The sequence below is a fragment of the Oncorhynchus mykiss genome, chromosome 10, assembly GCF_013265735.2.
Source record: "Oncorhynchus mykiss isolate Arlee chromosome 10, USDA_OmykA_1.1, whole genome shotgun sequence".
In the NCBI taxonomy this organism is placed as follows: domain Eukaryota; kingdom Metazoa; phylum Chordata; class Actinopteri; order Salmoniformes; family Salmonidae; genus Oncorhynchus; species Oncorhynchus mykiss.
This window is the reverse complement of record NC_048574.1, coordinates 44,197,989-44,218,996: the sequence shown is the minus strand read 5'-3', so window position 1 is coordinate 44,218,996 and position 21,008 is coordinate 44,197,989. Positions and strand designations below refer to the sequence as shown.

The following is a 21,008-nucleotide window of genomic DNA, read 5'->3' as shown; positions in this document are numbered from 1 at the left end:
TTCGTAGTTCAGTACCTTTCTGCCTGCTTCAATTGAAGTAGGACCAGTGTGAAAAAGAACACTTCCTTTAAGAGAAACCCGCTCATTTCATCTTCCGGCAACGCACAGAGCAGCATGGCAGCAGACAGCACAATGCCTAATGGCCAAGAAACGGCCTCCTTGAACGGAGAGCCTGCTTTCAAGCGACCTCGGGAGAATGGACAGGTCGAGTCCCTGCGGACTCCGAAGGAACCTCGGAATAAAGTAACCGTGGTCCTCGGTGCGCAATGGGGAGACGAGGGAAAGGGGAAAGTGGTTGACCTGCTAGCAATGGACGCAGACCTAGTATGCAGGTGTCAGGTACGTAGCTAGCTATGCTGACTAGCAAACTAATGTTCGCTAACCCAGCAAAACACACGGCATTTGAACTTCACAAAAATACGGAAGTCGATAGGCTGCGTTAGCAAGGCCTGAACAAAATCAATAATAACTAGTGTATAACAATATTTAGTAATATATTAGCCACATCATGCAAGCCTACAAACGAATTGTACCGTGGTTCGCTAGCTGAACTTGCTATCTAGTGTGGTAGCTGATAACGACCCCCAACAAATGTGTAATCTAGAGATTACTAGCTGTAGTAGTTACGAAATGGAGTTATCGAGATATCCTTCTCAGCTCCCGTGGTGAAACACTACCTACATTGGTTTCATTCGACTAACTTTGACCTTGTGATCAGTGCCCTATTTGCAGTCAAGCTAGATAATGGCACTGGCTGCTGCAACAGAGAAGCCCAAGGCATTAGGATGTGTTAGATGGCCCATGCTAGTGTGCAACGTGTCCATATGTTGTACTACATTTCCGTTTTTGTTGCCGTTCAAATAATGCCCTACCAGTTGGCTGCTAATTATTAACAGAACTGTGCTTGTGCACCTCTTGGTTTTCATGTAAATATTGTGTCTCATCCAGGGAGGCAACAACGCAGGCCACACGGTGGTGGTGGACTCTGTGGAGTATGACTTTCACCTGCTGCCCAGTGGAGTGCTCAACAAGAAGGCTGTCTCATTTATTGGTGGGTTGACCCTCTCACTGGCACTTCAGCCTCCAAGCTGCTTTCACTTATTTGGATTCCTGTTCAAGTCATCCCTAACTGAACTGGTTATCCACAGGGAACGGGGTTGTGATACACCTGCCTGGGCTCTTTGAGGAGGCTGAAAAGAACCTGCAGAAAGGCAAAGGTAAGTATTTGCAAAAAAAGAGGCTTGCAGGAACGATGAGGGATAAAAGGGTGATGGATGAATGAAGTGGAACAAGACCTGCTATTTGTCTTTGTCCAGGACTGGAAGGATGGGAGGAGCGGTTAAAGATTTCTGACCGTGCACACATTGGTAAGTCTGTATGACTTGGTTGTATGTTTTGCAAACCTATGGTTTAGTGTTTTGCAATTACATTAATTTACTATTTTTCTTTGCCTCATCTGTTCATAGTGTTCAACTTCCACCAAGCTGTTGATGGGATCCAGGAACAACAGAGACAGCTACAGGCGGGAAAGAAGTGTGTGGGTTTTACTGTATGAGAAAGTGATGAGTATCCGGGCTCATATTTATAAAGCATGTCCAAGTACGAGTGCTTATCTATGAGACTTTTTGTGAAGACGAGCCCTCTTAATTTTTACTATACTATTAAAAACATCACCATGTGGAGATTTTCAAATACACTACAGAACCAAAAGTATGTGGACACCTGCTCATCAAACATCTCATTCCAAAATCATGGGCATTAATATGGAGCCCCCCCCTTGCTGCTATAACAGCCTCCATGGACTTCACTTTGTGCAGCGGCATTGTTGGGCTGAAACAGGAAAGGACATTCCCCAAACTGTTGCACACAGTTGGAAGCACAGAATCATCTAGAATGTCATATGCTGTAGCGTTAAGATTTCCCTTCACTGGAACTAAGGAGCCCAAACCATTATTTCTCCTACACCAAACTTTACAGTCGGCACTATGCATTGGGGCAGGCTGCGTTGTGGAATCTGCCAAACCCCTGATTTGCCTGTCGCACTGCTAAATGGTGAAGCGTGATTCAGCACTCCAGTGAATGCGTTTCCAGAGACCAATAGCAGCGAGCTTTACACCACTCCAGCTGACGCTTGGCATTGTGTATGGTGATCTTAGGCTTGTGTGCGGCTGTTCGGCTTCAGCACTCTGTGGTCCTGTTCTTTGAGCTTGTGTGGCCTACCACTTTGCGGCTGAGTCGTTTCTGCTCCTAGATGTTTCCACTTCATAATAACAGCACTTACAGTTGACTGGAGTATGTCAAACTGACTTGTTGGAAATGTGGCATCCTATGATGGTGCCGTGTTGAAAGTCACTGAGCTCTTCAGTAAGGCCATTCCACTGTCAATGTTTGTCTATGGAGATTGCATGGCTGTGTGCTCGATTTATACACCTGTCAGCAACGGGTGTGACTGAAATAGCCGAATCCACTCATTTGAAGGTGCGTCCACGTACTTAGTTTTATTATTTGCAGAAATAGGTCATTTTTATTAGTTGTAGGCCTATTAGTAGTTGTACAGCAAATGTATGTTTTTGTGCTTTTCTTGTTACAAAGTATTGTTTATTTTCTTTTTCATTTGGACACTTGAAAACGAGATCCTACAAAATGTCAAACAAATAAAGATGGTCCGTGATTGCAGCTATTAAAAAATGAAGTCATGGTAGCCTTTTAACTACTGCCAAGGCAGTATTGTATATTCCTTCTGTGGCACTCCTGAACATCCACTATCTGTTTTTGTTTGTTTTCCAGTTTGGGAACCACCAAAAAGGGCATTGGACCTGCCTATTCTTCCAAAGCTGCTCGTAATGGACTGAGAGTCTGTGACCTTGTGTCTGATTTTACCGTCTTTGAGGAGAAGTCAGTACAAAAATTGTTTTTAAGAATGCATGGTGATGCTTTCAAGCCTTAACTTTATTTAAGTCATTGATGTTGATAGCTAGTGGATGTCCTTTTCTTCCACAGGTTCCGTGTGTTGGCAGAGCATTTCTTGACTATGTACCCCAACCTCAATGTTGACATTGACAATGAGCTGCAGCAACTGAAGGTAAAAATAATATTGCTTGAATGACATATCTTTACTTAAATAAAACGTTGGACTTATCCATCACCTGCCCAGGATGCAGTCAGGGATGCTAGTCCAGTTATGTCTTGTTTTTGAGGGGTCTCTTTATGCAGGTTGGTACCGTCTCAATTGAGCTGGTTCCTTTTGCAGCACAGCTGTTGATAGTCTTCCAGTAGTGAACAGAAAATGTAAAGGGAAGATGCTGAGAGGTTTCTCTGTGCTCCAGTATGTGTTTAGTCACTGATTTTCCTTTTCCAGGAGTATGCTGAGAGGTTGCGTCCACTTGTAACAGATGGGGTGTACTTCATGCACAAGGCCCTCACTGGGCACAGTAAGAAGATCCTGGTGGAGGGAGCCAATGCAGCCCTCCTGGACATTGACTTTGGTGAGAACAGAAGGGGTTGAGAGGGTAAAATGATTATGCTCCTCTGCTGTTTGCCATTGGAATATAATTTGAAGGAAGTGGAATAATTTTTATTTTTCAGGTACCTACCCATTTGTCACGTCCTCTAACTGCACTGTTGGGGGAGTGTGCACTGGCCTGGGTGTGCCCCCGTCCTATGTGGGGCGGGTGTATGGTGTGGTCAAGGCCTATACCACCCGGGTAGGCGTAGGAGCTTTCCCCACTGAGCAGGACAATGTGAGTGGACAGAATTTGTTGTGTGGAATCAATGTTGTGTGCAGTATGAAAGTCTTGCAGTATGAATTTGTTGTGGCATAAACATACCGTCTATTCCAGTACTTCATATTTGCATTCAGTTTTTTACAGTGAATCCCAGATCTGACTGCTGTTGTTGTGTTGGTTGTGGTCCAGGAGGTTGGCAACTTGTTGCAGTCCAGAGGGAGGGAGTTTGGTGTGACGACGGACCGGCAGCGCCGCTGTGGCTGGCTGGACCTGATTCTGGTCCGATACGCCCACATGGTCAACGGCTTCACTGCGTAAGGCTGTCTCTCCTCCTCCTTGTGTTCTTCTTTCTGGATGTGTTCCATACTGTGTGCCTTGTAATTATTGGAGCACAGTGTTCACCCTCCACAATGTTGATTCCATAATCATGTTTGACACGACTGTTCCTCTCCCACAGCATCGCTCTGACCAAGCTTGACATCCTGGACACGCTGTCAGAGATCAAAGTCGGTGTAGCCTACTCTGTTGATGATGAGCCCCTTCCCAGTTTTCCTGGTAAATTTCTCCCTGTCTGGGAGGACTAATCTGATATTGTTCTGTTCACTTTACCATTAGACACACTTGATTTGGCTTGACCTGTGTGCTGGGTAGACTCCCATCTCATTCTCTCTCTCCCTCTGTAGCCAATATGGACGTGCTGACACGGGTGTCCGTGAAGTATGAGACGTTACCTGGATGGTGCTGCAGCACTGAGGATGTGAGGTGCTTTGAGGAGCTGCCCCCTCAGGCACAAAGCTACATCCGCTTCATCGAGGACTTCTTGCAAGTGCCAGGTTAGTCAAGAAAACAAGTATGGGGATTAAGCAGCCTTACTAAAACAGTCTTATTTTCGTAATTGCTCATATATTCACTGTGAATTTTGTTTCACTTTTCAGTGAAATGGGTTGGAGTTGGGAAATCCAGAGAGAGTATGATCAAGCTGTTCTGATCAGTTGGGGGTTTGGTAACTTATCCACCACAACAGCTGCTTCGGACCATAACGATGTTTTGTTGATGAATACTTAGATGACTATAAACCTTGGGTTAAAGTCCCAACGTCTGTTCTGCAGAAAATAAAAACATCACCAGCAACGTTGTTAGTGAAACGTGAAGTAACCGTTTGAGGTTCACTTTCACATCGACTCTTCGGAACAGTAATGCATAACTTCCATTCCATATATTTCTTTAGTTCTGATATGAAAGGCATTATTGGTGTGTTATGGCGTTCATCCTCCGTAGCTAGTAACCATCCCAGGCTTCCATCAACCTTTTCATTCCATTTCATTGAACTATTGTAGTAACACAAGTTTTTACAACCCTGTAGGAGTTCGTAATATATATTTTTAGGTTTCTTTTAAATTTTAAAATGACCTCACCTTGTAGTAAATGTTTTGCACAATCTTTGCTTAAATGTATACTTGTGAATTGTATCTAGTTTCTCAGAGTCAGATGAACTAGTGGATACCATTTGTATGTCTGTGTCCGGTATGAAGGAAGTTAGAGGTAGTTTCACGAGCCAATGCTAACTAGCATTAGCGCAATGACAGGAAGTCTATGGGTATCTGCTTCATTTGACTCTGGGGAAGTAGATAACGGGCCTCATTGCCAAAATCCCTAAGTATCCCTTTTAAGGGTCTTGATACTAGACCAATGTTTAGAGGCCTCGTAATTAGGTATTTCCATGAGCTGGCATGTTGTGTGAATGAATTATAGGCATAATTTGAGATGCAAAAGAGATGCTGTCTGAAAGCCTTAGTTTCATATTAATCATTAAGATCAAGAACTTGGGATTGCACACGAACACACTGGTTGGTATTTAGAAAATGTAGAAAACCATGGAACTCCACATTAATAATGTATATACAAACTACAAATATTTTCCATAACATTTCATTCAGTGTAATTCAAAAAGGAAACAGTATGCTTCTTCTCACCTGCTACAACCCGAAAATGATCAATAAAATAAGTGTCATTGCTATTCTGTTTGAGTTTTTTGTTAATGATAGTATCTATCATGTATATTTGTTTACTTTTCAATGTATGTGGAGTAATTGGTCTGCTATCCAATAAGTCAATGATATGCTTCTTTCTTTATAAATAAGTACATTTTCAAGACTATGGATGTGTTCCAGAGCATTCAAATCAAATGTTATTTATCACAAGAGTCGAATACAATGGGTGTAGACCTTACAGTGAAACACTTACACGCCCTTAACCAACCATGCAGTTATAAGAAACCTAAAAAGAGATAATAACAAATAATTAAAGAGCAGAAGTAAATAACAATAGCGGGGCTATATACAGAGGGTACCGGTGTTGAGGTAATATGCACATGTAGGTAGAGTTAACGTGACTATGCATAGATAATAAGAGTGTAGAGGGGGGGAGGCAATGCAAATAGTCTGGTTAGCCATTTGATTGCCTGTTCAGGAATCTTATGGCTTGGGGGTAGAAGCTGTTTAGAAGCCTCTTGGACCTAGACTTGGTGCTCCGGTACTGCTTGCTGTGCTGTAGCAGAGAGAACAGCTACTATAAAAGTGTTTAGTCAGCCACCAATTGTGCAAGTTCTTCCACATAAAAAGATGAGGCCTGTAATTTTCATCATAGGTACACTTCAACTATGACAGACAAAATAAGAAAAAAAAATCCAGAAAATCACATTGTAGGATTGTTAATGAATTTATTTGCAAATTATGGTGGAAAATAAGTATTTGGTCAATAACAAAAGTTATCTCAATACTTTGTTAAAAACCCTTTGTTGGCAATGACAGAGGTCAAATGTTTTCTGTAAGTCTTCACAAGGTTTTCACACACTGTTGCTGGTATTTTGGCCCATTCCTCCATGCAGATCTCCTCTAGAGCAGTGATGTTTTGGGGCTGTTGCTGGGCAACACGGACTTTAAACTCCCTCCAAAGATTTTCTATGGGGTTGAGATCTGGAGACTGGCTAGGCCACTCCAGGACCTTGAAATGCTTCTTACGAAGCCACTCCTTCGTTGCCCGGGCGGTGTGTTTGGGATCATTGTCATGCTGAAAGACCCAGCCACGTTTCATCTCCAATACCCTTGCTGATGGAAGGAGGTTTTCACTCAATCTCATGATACATGGCCCCATTCATTCTTTCCTTTACACGGATCAGTCGTCCTGGTCCCTTTGCAGAAAAACAGCCCCGAACCATGATGTTTCCACCCCCATGCTTCACAGTAGGTATAAGAACTCAGCATTCTTTGTCCTCCAAACACGACGAGATGAGTTTTTACCAAAAAGTTCAATTTTGGTTTCATCTGACCATATGACATTCTCCCAATCTTCTTCTGGATCATCCAAATGCTCTCTAACAAACTTCAGACGGGCCTGGACATGTACTGGCTTAAGCAGGGGGACACGTCTGGCACTGCAGGATTTGAGTCCCTGGCGGCGTAGTGTGTTACTGATGGTAGGCTTTGTTACTTTGGTCCTAGCTTAGCATGTCATTCACTAGGTCCCCCTGTGTGGTCCCCCTGTGTGGTTCTGGGATTTTTGCTCACTGTTCTTGTGATCATTTTGACCCCACGGGGTGAGATCTTGCGTGGAGCCCCAGATCGAGGGAGATTATCAGTGGTCTTGTATGTCTTCCATTTCCTAATAATTGCTCCCACAGTTGATTTCTTCAAACCGAGCTGCTTACCTATTGCAGATTCAGTCTTCCCAGCCTGGTGCAGGTCTACAATTTTGTTTCTGGTGTCCTTTGATAGCTCTTTGGTCTTGGCCAAAATGGAATTTGGAGTGTGACTGTTTGAGGTTGTGGACAGGTGTCTTTTATACTGATAAGTTCAAACGGGTGCCATTAATACAGGTAACGAGTGGAGGACAGAGGAGCCTCTTAAAGAAGTTACAGGTCTGAGAGCCAGAAATCTTGATTGTTTGTAGGTGACCAAATACTTATTTTCCACCATAATTTGCAAATAAATTCATAAAAAATCCTACAATGTGATTTTCTGGATTTTTTCCCCCTCATTTTGTCTGTCATAGTTGAAGTGTACCTATGATGAAAATTACAGGCCTCATCTTTTTATCTGGGAGAACTTGCACAATTGATGGCTGACTAAATACTTTTTTGCCCCACTGTGCATGGGGTACCAGTACTGAGTCGATGTGCATGGGTACGGAGTAATTGAGGTAGATATGTACATGTGACTACTCAACAGGAACGCTAATAAATTAGCAGCAGCATATGTGTTAGAGTTAGTGCAAAAAGGGTCAATGCAGATAGTTCGGGTAGCTATTTAGTTAACTACACTGAACAAAACTATAAACGGAACATGCAACAACGTCAAAGATTTTACTGCGCTACAGTTCATATGAGAAAATAAGTTAATTGAAATGAATTCATTAGGCCCTAATCTATGGACATCACATTACTGAGAATACAGATATGTATTTGTTAGTCACAGATTCCTTGGGGGAAAAAATAAGTTGTGGCGTGGATCAGAAAACCAGTCAGTATCTGGTGTGACTATTTGCCTCATGCATCGTGACGCATCTCCTTCACAGAGAGTTGAACAGGCTGTTGATTGTGGCCTGTGGAATGTTTTCCCACTCCTCTTCAATGGCTGTGTGAAGTTGCTGGAAATTGGTTGGGACCTGGAACACGCTGTCCTACACGTCAACCCAGAGCATCCCAAACATGCTCAATGATGACATGTCTGATGAATATGCACGCCTCTAAAATAACGTTAGAGGCGGCTTATGGTAGGGAAAATAACATTCAATTCTCTGGCAATGATTCTGGTAGACATTCCTGCAGGTCAGCATGCCAATTCCTTGCTCGCTCAACATGACATCTGTGGCATTGTGTTGTGACAACTGCATATTTTAGTGGCCTTTTATTGTCCCCAGCACAAGGTGTATTATCAGGTGGATGTATTATCTTGGCAATGGAGAAATGCTCACAAACCGGGATGTACACATTTGTGCTCAAAATTTGAGAGAAATAAGCTTCTGCATATGGAACATTTCTGGAATATTTTATTTCAGCTCATGAAACATGGGACCAACACTTTACATGTGCACCATTTGCAGTCTTAGACTTGTTTTTGCTTGCACTGTCCTGGTTAGATCCACCATTTGACAATGTGAAAAAATATCCAGAACAGATTATTTGATCCCTTGTATATATTTAGGCTGAATTCACATGACTATTCTCTGCACTGTGTTTGGGCTCTACAGAAACCATGCATGAATGGACAGGTCTGAATTGGTCCGACTGGGTTTCCGTACCCTGTAACGTAATAAAGTCGACGTGACGCTGAACTCGGGTATAGATGATGAACCCATAGCCTTAGTAATGACATATTTTTATAACTAATCCTAGACTAACTTTAGCCTGTCGTTTCCAATGGGAACAAATTAGTCACAGTGGGAAGAACAAGCAAGGAGGTGGGCAGAGCCAAACACGAGCTAGCAAGATCCCATTGGCATATTCTAGCAAGTATTTGCATGTTTCTGTTAAGGAACGCTTACTCTGCAGTGCGCGTATGCATTACCTATCTTCGCCTTTGCAATCTTTCTAAACTACGCGATTTTTTTAAATTTTGGCAAAGAGTAAAGTTTACCAAACCTAGTCCACTCTGTTCATTACATATTTTAGTTTTAAGAACAGAACACTATTGAGAGAAAATGTTTCATCGATGAGAAAATGTGCAGAATGTCTGCCAAAATCCATCTAATTCCATCTTCCCCCACTGCCAACCACTGGGCTTCCTCTCACTACAATATTTGATAGTGAGTGGAAACGCCAAGCGGATGCTTCATATTTATACATCCGGTGAAATATCTGTCTCATTGTGCCATCTGTGGTAAAATGCCGCCTTCACAACAACTGGGTACTCGGAAAGATACGAGGTAAAATCATGACATCAGTGATCTTCAGGTCGGAGCTCTAGATAGAGTTCCTGAGTTGGAATTCCGAGTTGGATGACGGTTCAAATCGATTTTCCCAGTCGGAGATAGTTGTTTTGAACGCACTGAAGTCGGAGATTTCCTAGTTCCCATTTGTTTTGAACGCTGTATTATATTAGAGAAGCAGTTTTAGCCTATCTTCGTATTATACTGTATTTGGTGGAGTGATCAAATAAAAATGATAAATAAGTAGCGAGCCATATACTTACCGGTAAGATATTGTTGGTATTGAAACCTCACTATGGGTCGAAAAGATACCCTTATAACACATGCTTAGTTATGGGGCGGCAGAGTAGCCTGGTGGTTAGAGCGTTGGACTAGTAACCGAAAGGTTGCAAGTTCGAAGCTGACAAGGTACAAATCTGTCGTTCTGCCCCTGAACAGGCAGTTAACCCACTGTTCCTAGGCCGTCATTGAAAATAAGAATTTGTTCTTAACTGACTTGCCTAGTTAAATAAAGGTAAATAATATGTATCCAGACTGTTTTTGTGGTGCCAATGTTTTTACTGTAACGCTAACTACTACAGTAGCTAACGTTATATTGTTACCTAACCTAGTAGTAGGCTAATTCAGTTTTGGTAACCAGGATGCTAACTAGCAGCAGGTTTGTTTTGAGAATATTGCCATTCACTCACCACCCACACAGAGCCATTCCATATTTTGTTAGCTAGATACATCTAGGAGAATATACCATTTATGAATATTGATGCCGTTGGTCCTAGATTATAGTTTGTGGATTCTGTTCATATTAGCCGCCCGGCTGTGTGTAATGAGGTACCTAGCTAGCCAGCTAAAGTTAACGAATAAAGTAGCTTCTTAATACTTGTTTCCTGTTCTGACTATAATTCGACGGTTACTGTTAGGCCGACTCATTTATTTAACTAGGTCATCAGTCAAGAACACATTCTTATTTACAATGACAGCCTGGGAACAGTGGGTTAACTGCCTTGTTCAGGGGTAGAAAGACAGATCTTTACCTTGTCAGCTCGGGGATTTAATCTAGCAACTTTTAGTTTACTGGCCCAACGCTCTAGGCTACCTGACGCCCCTAATCATTATATTAACTAACAAGCGTTAGTGTGTTCTGCCTTCAATGGATAGACCGCTAGTACCTCAACTAGTATTAGGTCAATATAGACCGCTAGTACCTCAACTAGTATTAGGTCAATATAGACCGCTAGTACCTCAACTAGTATTAGGTCAATATAGACCGCTAGTACCTCAACTAGTATTAGGTCAATATAGACCGCTAGTACCTCAACTAGTATTAGGTCAATATAGACCGCTAGTACCTCAACTAGTATTAGGTCAATATAGACCACTAGTACCTCAACTAGTATTAGGTCAATATAGACCGCTAGTACCTCAACTAGTGTTAGGTCAATCAACAAGTTGTAATCTGGATTTTACATCATTGGATTGTTCTATTTTGCATTACTGCACTTTGTTGATCTTTTTAGACTTAATTTTACCAGCAGGTTCTTGGTTGACTTGGTTAATAACCCTGACCCTAAAGATTGCATAAAGCTATGGGACATTTGAGCTATTTGCATGTCAGGCACATTATGTAACAGAACTGTATCCTTATTTTGGGAATTACGATTTGGTGGGGGCCTGGAAAACTATTTTACCTAACGTCACTTACCTCACACATTGGTTCTCACTTTTCCATTGACTACACTGTTCTTTTATCTCTTAGTAAGCAAGGGGAAATAAGTCACTCTTCGAGAATGGTCTTGTAGACAGACCAGTGTTGCCCAACCCAGGTCCTTGAGTACACCCAACAGTACACAGTTTTGTTGTGGCCCTTGACAAACACAACTCATTGAGGGCTTGGTGATTAGTTGACAAGTTGAATCAGGTGTGCTTGTCCAGGGTTACAATAAAAATGTGTACTGTTGGAAGGGACCAGGGTTTGGAAACACTGTTGTACACTAGTCTATCATGTATTGATTGTAACACTCAAGCACAGAAAGTTCTTAAAGAAGAACATTCATATTTATTTGCTGAGTGTCTGTATATAGTTGTTCGGGGTGGCTTTATCCTATCCTCAACAACACAAGTGAAATGGTCAACTTGTTGACAGCCTAGCTAGCAGCTACGGTCTCATTTCAGATGCAATGCTTCCTGGGACACTTTGATGTACTTGTCATCTTCTACAAGTCTTTTTGATGGAAACATTTAACACAATTCTTACTAGAGTCAGGTGAATCAAACCAAAATAAAATTGTATCGATCACATGCATCAAATACTACAGATGTTGACTTTAAGTACAGTGAAATGCTTACTCACATGCCCATTTATAACAGTGTAGAGTTACAAATGAAGACATATTTGCTAAATAAATAAGGAAATAACACAAAACAATGAGGCTATATACAAAGACTACCAGTACACAGTCAATGTTCAGGGGTACAAGGAAGTTCCGGTAATACAGTATGTACCTATGGCTAGGGGTAAAAGTGAGTCAGGATATATAATAAACAGAGTAGCACCAGCAGTGTGTGTGTGTGTTGGAGTCAGTTTAGTATGTGTGAGGGTTTGGGTAGAGTCTAGTGGGTGTGCATAGACCCATTGCAAAGAGAGTCAGTGCAAAACAATTAAAAAAATAATAAAGGTGGTCAATGTAAATAGTCCCGGTAGCCATTTGATTAACTGTTCAGCAGCCTAATGGCTTGTGGGTAGAAGCTGTTCAGGAGCCTTTTGGTCACAGACTTGGCGCTCCGGTACCGCTTGCTTTGAGGTAGCAGATAGAACAGTCTATGACTTGGGTGGCTGGAGTCATTGACCAATGTTTAGTCCCTTCCTCTGACCCTGCCTGTTATAGAGGTTCTGGATGGCAGGGAGTTCGGCCCGAGTGATGTACTGATGTCTGAAGTGGGACTCTGTGTTTTCTCCAAAGGGTGATGTATCTGAGCATCCATGAACACGTGTCATTGCCACGGTCCTAGGAAAAGCCAGGAAGGGGTGTACCTAGGGCTTGCCCAGACCCAGTCACTGCTGATCCAGCCACAGGACCCACAACTCACAGCGCCCAGTACACCTCCACCTGACCCATGGTGGACATAAGCAACATGTCTGGCAGGGATCGCACCAATGAGTTCCAGTTTGTCTGCAGGTCACTACAGGGGAGACAGGTGAGCAACATAGAAAGGCCATGTACAGTCCTGGCCAAAGGTTTTGATAAGTGTCAAAGGCTTTTATTGACAATTACATGAAGTTGATGCAAAGAGTCAATATTTGAAGTGTTGACCCTTCTTTTTTAAGACCTCTTCAATCCGCCCTGGCATGCTGTCATTTAACTTCTGGGCCACATGATGGCAGCCCATTCTTGCATAATCAATGCTTGGAGTTTGTCAGAATTTGTGGGTTTTTGTTTGTCCATCCACCTCTTGAGGATTGACCACAAGTTCTCAATGGGATTAAGGTTTGGGGAGTTTCCTGGCCATGGACCGAAAATACCAATGTTTTGTTCCCCTAGCCACTTAGTTATCACTTTTGCCTTATGGCAAGGTGCTCCATCATGCTGGAAAAGACATTGTTCGTCACCAAACTGTTCCTGGATGGTTGGGAGAAGTTGCTCTCAAAGGATGTGTTGGTACCATTCTTTATTCATGGCTGTGTTCTTAGGCGCAATTGTGAGTGAGCCCACTCCCTTGGCTGAGAAGCAACCCCACACATGAATGGTCTCAGGATGCTTTACTGTTGGCATGACACAGGACTGATGGTAGCGCTCACCTTGTCTTCTCCGGACAAGCTTTTTTCCGGATGCCCCAAACAATCGGAAAGGGGATTCATCAGAGAAAATGACTTTACCCCAGTCCTCAGCAGTCCAATCCCTATACCTTTTGCAGAATATCAGTCTGTCCCTGATGTTTTTCCTGGAGAGAAGTGGCTTCTTTGCTGCCCTTCTTGACACCAGGCCATCCTCCAAAAGTCTTTGCCTCACTGTGCATGCAGATGCATTCACACCTGCCTGCTGCCATTCCTGAGCCAGCTCTGTACTGGTGGTGCCCCGATCCCGCAGCTGAATCAACTTTAGGAGACAGTCCTGGTGCTTGCTGGACTTTCTTGGGCGCCCTGAAGCCTTCCCAACAATTGAACCTCTCTCCTTGAAGTTCTTGATGATCCGATAAATGGTTGATTTAGGTGCAATCTTACTGGCAGCAATATCCTTGCCTGTGAAGCCCTTTTTGTGCAAAGCAATGATGACGGCACGTGTTTCCTTGCAGGTAACCATGGTTGACAAAGGAAGAACAATGATTCTAAGCACCACCCTCTTTTAGAAGCATTCAGTCTGTTATTCAAACTCAATCAGCATGACCAAGTGATCTCCAGCCTTGTCCTCGTGAACACTCACACCTGTGTTAACGAGAGAATCACTGACATGATGTCTGCTGGTCCTTTTGTGGCAGGGCTGAAATGCAGTGGAAATGTTTTTTTCGGGATTCAGTTCATTTGCATGGCAAAGAGGGACTTTGCAATTAATTGCAATTCATCTGATCACTCTTCATAACATTCTGGAGTATATGCAAATTGCCATCATACAAACTCAGGCAGCAGAGTTTGAAAATGAATGTGCTTTTTATTTTGGCCACGACTGTATGTATGTTCGGAACTACTATCGAATGTCGAGAATCAAAACATTCTCTAGCTTCCCTACAATGGGTGTGGATGTACTTTACAATTGCATACCACCCAGTTTAATTTCACTGATCAATGTTGATTGAGGTTCCTTTTTCTCCAGGTTGGGGTCCATTCCATTTCAGACAACACAGTGACTTTACCCTCATGGCAAAGTTAGTAGCATTACACTGTGTTATAAACACTAATTAATTATGAGAACAGATGCATCTTTTTATATACAGCCCCTCTGTCAGTATCCATATAGCCTACTTAACTGTTTGTTTATTTCTGTTTAGGAGGATTGGAAAGGACTTGAGTAACACTTTTGCCAAACTAGAAAAACTCACAATATGTAAGGAAGCAATCTCAACAAACAAAACAATGTATGTGATTAGTGTCCACAATATGGTAATGGTTATGTAACTTACTGATTCTTATCTTTCCTAGTTGCCAAAAGGAAATCCCTCTTTGATGACAAAGCTGTGGAGATTGAGGAGTTAACCTACATCGTTAAAACGGTGAGGAGAGACATAGGCCTCTATTAGATTCCGTCGTTATGCAATGTTATGCTACAGTGTTTATACGGTGCATTCAGAAAGTATTCAGACCCCTTCCCTTTTCCACATTTTGTTACGTTACAGCCTTATTCTAAAATGTATTTAATTGTTTTTTTCCCCTCATCAATCTACACACGATACCCCATAATGACAATGCAAAAACAGGTTGACATTTTTGCAAATGTATTATAAATGTAAAAAACTTTATCACAATACTTATGTAAATGTGATAAAGTTTAAGACCCTTTACTCAGTACTTTGTTGAAGCACCTTTGACAGTGATTACATCCTCGACTCTTCTTGGGTATGACGCTACAAGCTTGGCACACCTGTATTTAAAGAGTTTCTCCCATTTCTTCTCTGCAGATCCTCTCAAGCTCTGTCAGGTTTGATGGAGAGTGTCGCTGCACAGCTATTTTCAGGTCTCTCCAGAGATGTTCGATTGGGTTCAAGTCCGGGCTCTGGCTGGACCACTCAAGGACATTCAGAGACTTGTCCCGAAGCCACTCCTGTTTTGTCTTGGGTGTGTGCTTAGGGTCGTCGTCCTGTTGCGAGGTGAAACTTCGCCCCCAGTCTGAGGTTCTGAGTGCTTTGGAGCAGGTTTTCATCAAGGATCTCTCTGTACTTTGCTCCGTTCATCTTTTTCCCATCAATCCTGACTAGTCTGCCAGTTCCTGCTGTTGAAAAACATCCCCACAGCATGATGCTGCCACCACCATGCTTCACGGTAGGGATGGTGCCAGGTTTCCTCCAGACGTGATGCTTGGCATTCATGCCAAAGAGTTCAATCTTGGTTTCATCAGACCAGAGAATCTTGTTTCTCATGGTCTGAGAGTCCTTTAGGTGCCTTTTGGCACACTCCAAGCTGGCTGTCATGTGTTTTACTGAGGGGTGACTTCTGTCTGGCCACTCTACCATAAAGGCCTGATTGGTGGAGAGTTGCAGAGATGGTTGTCCTTCTGCCTCTCCCTTCTCCACAGAGGAACTCTGGAGCTCTGTCAGAGTGCCCATCGGGTTCTTGGTCACCTCCCTGACCAAGGCCCTTCTCCCACAATTGTTCAGTTTCACCGGGCTATAGGAAGAGTCTTGGTGGTTCCAAACTTCTTCCATTTAAAAATGATGGAGGCCACTGTGTTCTTGGGTACCTTCAATGCTGCAGACATCCTTTGGTACTCTTCCCCAGATCTGTGCCTCGACACAATCCTGTCTCGAAGCTCTATGGACAATTCATTCGACCTCACGTCTTGGTTTTTGCTCTGACATGCACTGTAAACTGTGGGTCCTTATATAGACAGGTTTGTGCCTTTCCAATTCTTGTCCAATCAATTGAATTTACCACATGTGGACTCCAATCAAGTTGTATAAACATCTCAAGGATGGAAACAGGATGCACCTGAGCTCAATTTCGAGTCTCATAGCAAAGGTACTGAATACTTATGTAAATAAGGTGTTTCTGTTTTTATTTTCAATACATTTGGTTACATTTCTAAAAACCTATTTTCGCTTTGTCATTATTAGGTATTGGGTGTAGATTGATGAGGATCTTTTTAACATTTAATCGATTTTAGAATAAGGCTGTAACGTAACAAAATGTAGAAAAAATCAAGGGGTCTGAATACTTCCCGAAGGCACTGTATTTACAGAATGCTATTCACGCACACTTCAGGCACACTTTATTAGATGCCTTTTGAGATGTAAAAGTAAACTGTCTATTTTTGTTTTCTTTGTACAGGACATAAACAGTTTGAATAAACTGATAGCACAGCTGCAGGGCCTTGTGCGCTCCAGACAAAGTCAGAATGGCAAACATCTACAGACACATTCCAACACCATCGTTGTCTCCCTCCAGGTAACTTCCACGCTCTGGCATTCTGATAGGCCACTGGTTTTATCCAAAGTAGACTTACATGTTGCGTTCATTTTATAACAGCCTTTTTCTGTTCTAGTCAAAACTGGCATCAATGTCAAGCGACTTTAAGTCCGTGCTGGAGGTCAGGACTGAGGTAAGGCATGCTGACACACACCCCTTTTCACAGTAAATCTTTTGACCAGACTAGTTTCAATTTTTTTGTTCCATTTACAGTGGGGTACGAAATTATTTACACCCTTGAGAAAGATCAGCGAAAATGACTGTATAAAATACTGAGCTACAGGTAACTGCCAAAATAAAGGAAACACATAGGTGTTAAGTTAATTAAGCAATTGACATCCCATCATGCTTAGGGTTGTGTATAATAATGCTGGGCAGGCCATTATTTTGACTACTATGGCTATGCCTCCATAGAATGAAAATGACCCATCCTCAGGTGAGTTACCTCATGAGTGGTCACTGAATGGTTTACTGAGCATGAAAACAATGTACACCATATTCCGTAGTCTTCTCAGTAGCCAGGTCTCAACCCAATTAAACACTTATAGGAGATTCTGGTGCAATGCCTGAGACAGCATTTTACAACACAATCACAAACACCAAATTATGGAATTTATGGCGCCTCCCTCCCATAGAATTTATGCCTGAGAGCATGGAGCTGTTCTGGCTCGTGGTGGCCCAACCCCCTATTAAGACACTATGTTGGAGTTTAGTTTAGTTTTTTTTACCTGTATTTTGTATGCAAAAAAAAAAGAAGGGAAATTATATTATTTTAAACTAATACAATTGCTTAGAGAAAGAAGTAATCATTTTTATCTCAAAAAGGAAGGGGTCAAAATGATTGACACCCCTGTTTTCAATACATTTCAATAGCTTTCAATACCTCACCTTGCGAGGATAATGGCACTGATACTTTTTCTTAAATGTTTTTATGATATTGGAGAACACATTGGGAGGGATCTTAGACCATTCCTACATACCACAATCTGTCCAGATCCTTGATCTCCTTCGTCTGTACTTATGGACTGCCCTCTTCAGTTCAAACCACAGGTTTTCATTGGGTTTCAAGTCCGGAGACTGAGATGGCCATTGCGAAATGTAGATTTTGATGTGTGCTTGGGGTTATTGTCTTGCTGGAAGATCCACTTGCAGCCAAGTTTCAGCCTCCCAACAGAGGCAACCATGTTTTTGCCTAAAATATCCTGGTACTGGGTAAAGTTCATGATGCCGTTGACCTCAACAAAAGGCCCCAGGACCAGTGGAAATAAAATAGCCCCATAACATCAAAGATCCCCCACCATATCTCACAGTAGATATTGGGTTATTTTCTGCTCATGCTTTCTCATTTAAACGCCAAACCCTCCGCTGGTGTACATGGCCAAAGAGCTCTATTTTCATGTCATCCAACAACGCCTGGAGTTTGCTAAACGGCACTGGCACATGGATTGGAACCGGTGCTTTGGTCATATGACGTGAAAATTAAGCTCTTTGCCCACTTACACAAGTGGTGGTTTTGACGTTGAAATGAAAACCCCTACCTTTTTGAGGAAACACATTAGTTGTTAAACAGCTTGCTGTTTTATCGAGGATGTCAATACTTTTGGACCCCACAGTATATTTGTTGGTTCATAAACGGTTTAAACATTGATTTTCTTCTCGCCCTCACACTCTTCCCTTTGTAGAACCTCAAAGAGCAGAAAACTAGAAGAGATCAGTTTTCTCAAGCTCCAGCATCCTCCTCCCATCTCCACGTCAGCAACTTCAATGTGGGAAAACTCGTATCAGCTCTAATGTACAAAACAACAGGAAACAGTACAGCCTGACTTACTACTCTCTCTTGTAGGTAACTCATTGTTAATGCAGGACGACTGTAAAAAGACAGGCAGCTCATCAATGAACCGGTATTACCTCAGCTCCTCTTGACTATGTGGCGTTAAAGGGATGGTGACAATAATAACAATTACATTTAAAGCTTGACACACTGTCCACTTTAAATGCAAACGCTTTTATGGACTTGTTTCTGGATTCATGTGTAAATCAATAATACTGGTTGTTGCTAAATAATTGGCATTCATGCTAAGTGGTCTAACTCTTGTGGCGTGTGTTGTACAGGATTCGTACATCCAGAGGCGCGCAGACACCATGCAGAACATAGAGAGCACCATCGTAGAGCTGGGCTCTATATTCCAGCAGCTGGCCCACATGGTGAAGGAGCAGGAAGAGACTGTGCAGAGGTGAGGGAGAAATGGAAAGATAGACAGAGATTATCAAGCTGCTGGTAGAGATGCTTTGTCCCTGATATGACATAGTTGTTCCAGTGTTTTGTTGAGATTACATATCTTAACTGTGATCAGATGGGGCGTGCAGTGGTAAGCAGGCTAGTGGAACCTCTGACACTCATTGTCCTCCCCTTTTCCCATCCTCTTTCCTGCAGAATTGATGCCCACGTGAAGGACAGCCAGCTCAACGTAGATATGGCACATTCAGAGATCCTCATGTACTTTCAGTCTGTCTCATCCGACCGCTGGCTCATGGTCAAAATCTTCCTCATCCTCATAGTATTCTTCATCATCTTTGTGGTCTTCTTTGCCTGAGGACCAGGAGGCACTTGGCTAAGAATGATAGGAAGGAGGATGAGAAAGGGAGGAATTGTGCTGGAGGAGAGTAGAGAGGATGTGTGGGGAACAGAGGAGTAGCTGGATGGGTGGTGTGTTCCCTCTTTGTTTCTCCTTTGTTTTTCAGACTTTCTCATGTGATTTAAAGAAAAGACCACTACTAACAAACAATTCTATATGTGTCAGGATGCAGTTGTGTTAATAATAGCTGTATGGGAGGTAGAAAGGAGATTAAAAATATTATTATCCTCCATTGTATGGAGTAAATAGATGATGATGATGATGGCAGGATAGAAGACTATATTGCAGTTGGATTAAAACTTTATTTTTGTTTTCAAATCAAAATAAACATTTCATTTTTATTTCACCTTTATTTAACCAGGTAGGCCAGTTGAGAACACGTTCTCATTTACAACTGCGACCTGGCCAAGATAAAGCAAAGCAGTGTGACAAAAACAACAACACAGAGTTACACATAAAGAAATGTACAGTCAATAACACAATAGAAAAATATATGTACAGTGTGTGCAAATGTAGAAGAGTAGGGAGGTAAGGCCATAGAGGCGAAATAATTACAATTTAGCATTACCTCTGGAGTGATAGATGTGCAAGTTGAGATTCTGGGGTGCAAAAGAGCAAGAGGATAAATAACAATATGGGGATGAGGTAGTTGGGTGTGCTATTTACAGATTGGCTGTGTACAGTGATTGGTAAGCTGCTCTGACAGCTGAAGCTTAAAGTTAGAGAGGGAGATATAAGACTTCAGCTTCAGTGATCTTTGCAATTCGTTCCAGTCATTGGCAGCAGAGAACTGGAAGGAAAGGCGACTGGCTTTGGGGATGACCAGTGAAATATACCTTCTGGAGCGCGTGCTACGGGTGGGTGTTGCTATGGTGACCAGTGAGTTGAGGTAAGGCGGGGCTTTACCTAGCAAAGACTTATAGATGACCTGGAGCCAGTGGGTTTGGCGACTAATATGTAGTGTGGGCCAGCCCACGAGAGCATACAGGTCGCAGTGGTGGGTAGTATATGGGGCTTTGGTGACAAAACAGATTGCACATCCAGTTTGCTGAGTAGAGTGTTGGAGGCTATTTTGTAAATCACATCGCCGAAGTCAAGGATCAGTAGGATAGTCAGTTTTACGAGGGTATGTTTGGCAGCATGAGTAAAGAAGGCTTTGTTGAGAAATAGGAAGCCGATTCTAGATTTAATTTTGGATTGGAGATGCTTAATGTGAGCCTGGAAGGAGAGTTTACAGTCTAACCAGACACCCAGGTATTTGTAGTTGTCCACATATTTTGAGTCAGAACCGTCCAGAGTAGTGATGCAAGTCGGGCGGGCGGGTGCGGGCAGCAATCGGTTGAAGAGCATGCACTTAGTTTTACTTGCATTTAAAAGCAGTTGGAGGCCTCGGAAGGAGTGTTGTATGGCATTGAAGCTCGTTTGGAGGTTTGTTAGCACGGTGTCCAAAGAAGGGCCAGATGTATACAGAATGGTGTCGTCTGCGTAGAGATGGATCAGAGAATCACCAGCAGCAAGAGCAACATCATTGATATATACAGAGAAAAGAGTCGGCCCGAGAATTGGACCCTGTGGCACCCCCATAGAGACTGCCAGAGGTCCGGACAGTAATAC

General features: G+C 42.6%; 2 protein-coding genes across 2 annotated transcripts; both read left to right on the top strand.

Moving 5' to 3' along the window:
- Positions 1–40: 40 nt before the first annotated feature.
- LOC110533991 (adenylosuccinate synthetase isozyme 2) lies at positions 41–5,742 on the top strand. The gene is made up of 13 exons (XM_021618610.2): positions 41–339; positions 949–1,051; positions 1,149–1,217; positions 1,317–1,367; positions 1,467–1,533; positions 2,788–2,895; positions 3,001–3,082; positions 3,359–3,485; positions 3,586–3,740; positions 3,915–4,039; positions 4,183–4,280; positions 4,409–4,558; positions 4,661–5,742. The coding sequence occupies exons 1-13, from the start codon at positions 115–117 to the stop codon at positions 4,711–4,713; spliced, it is 1,413 nt and encodes a 470-aa protein (XP_021474285.2). The 5' UTR covers positions 41–114; the 3' UTR covers positions 4,714–5,742.
- A 6,409-nt stretch (positions 5,743–12,151) lies between these two features.
- LOC110533117 (syntaxin-5) lies at positions 12,152–19,819 on the top strand. The gene is made up of 10 exons (XM_036989351.1): positions 12,152–12,167; positions 12,813–12,842; positions 14,453–14,504; positions 14,628–14,683; positions 14,779–14,849; positions 16,621–16,737; positions 16,835–16,891; positions 18,441–18,575; positions 18,838–18,992; positions 19,193–19,819. The coding sequence occupies exons 1-10, from the start codon at positions 12,152–12,154 to the stop codon at positions 19,350–19,352; spliced, it is 849 nt and encodes a 282-aa protein (XP_036845246.1). The 3' UTR covers positions 19,353–19,819.
- The last annotated feature ends 1,189 nt before the right edge of the window (positions 19,820–21,008 follow it).

Coding starts and splice junctions, on each gene's coding strand:
- LOC110533991 (XM_021618610.2), top strand. CDS start 115: ATGGCAGCAGACAGCACAATGCCTAATGGCCAAGAAACGGCCTCCTTG. Junction 1,368..1,466: donor TTCTGACCGTGCACACATTG/GTAAGTCTGTAT, acceptor ATCTGTTCATAG/TGTTCAACTTCCACCAAGCT. Junction 2,896..3,000: donor TTTACCGTCTTTGAGGAGAA/GTCAGTACAAAA, acceptor TTTCTTCCACAG/GTTCCGTGTGTTGGCAGAGC.
- LOC110533117 (XM_036989351.1), top strand. Junction 16,738..16,834: donor CCATCGTTGTCTCCCTCCAG/GTAACTTCCACG, acceptor TTTCTGTTCTAG/TCAAAACTGGCATCAATGTC. Junction 16,892..18,440: donor TGCTGGAGGTCAGGACTGAG/GTAAGGCATGCT, acceptor TTCCCTTTGTAG/AACCTCAAAGAGCAGAAAAC.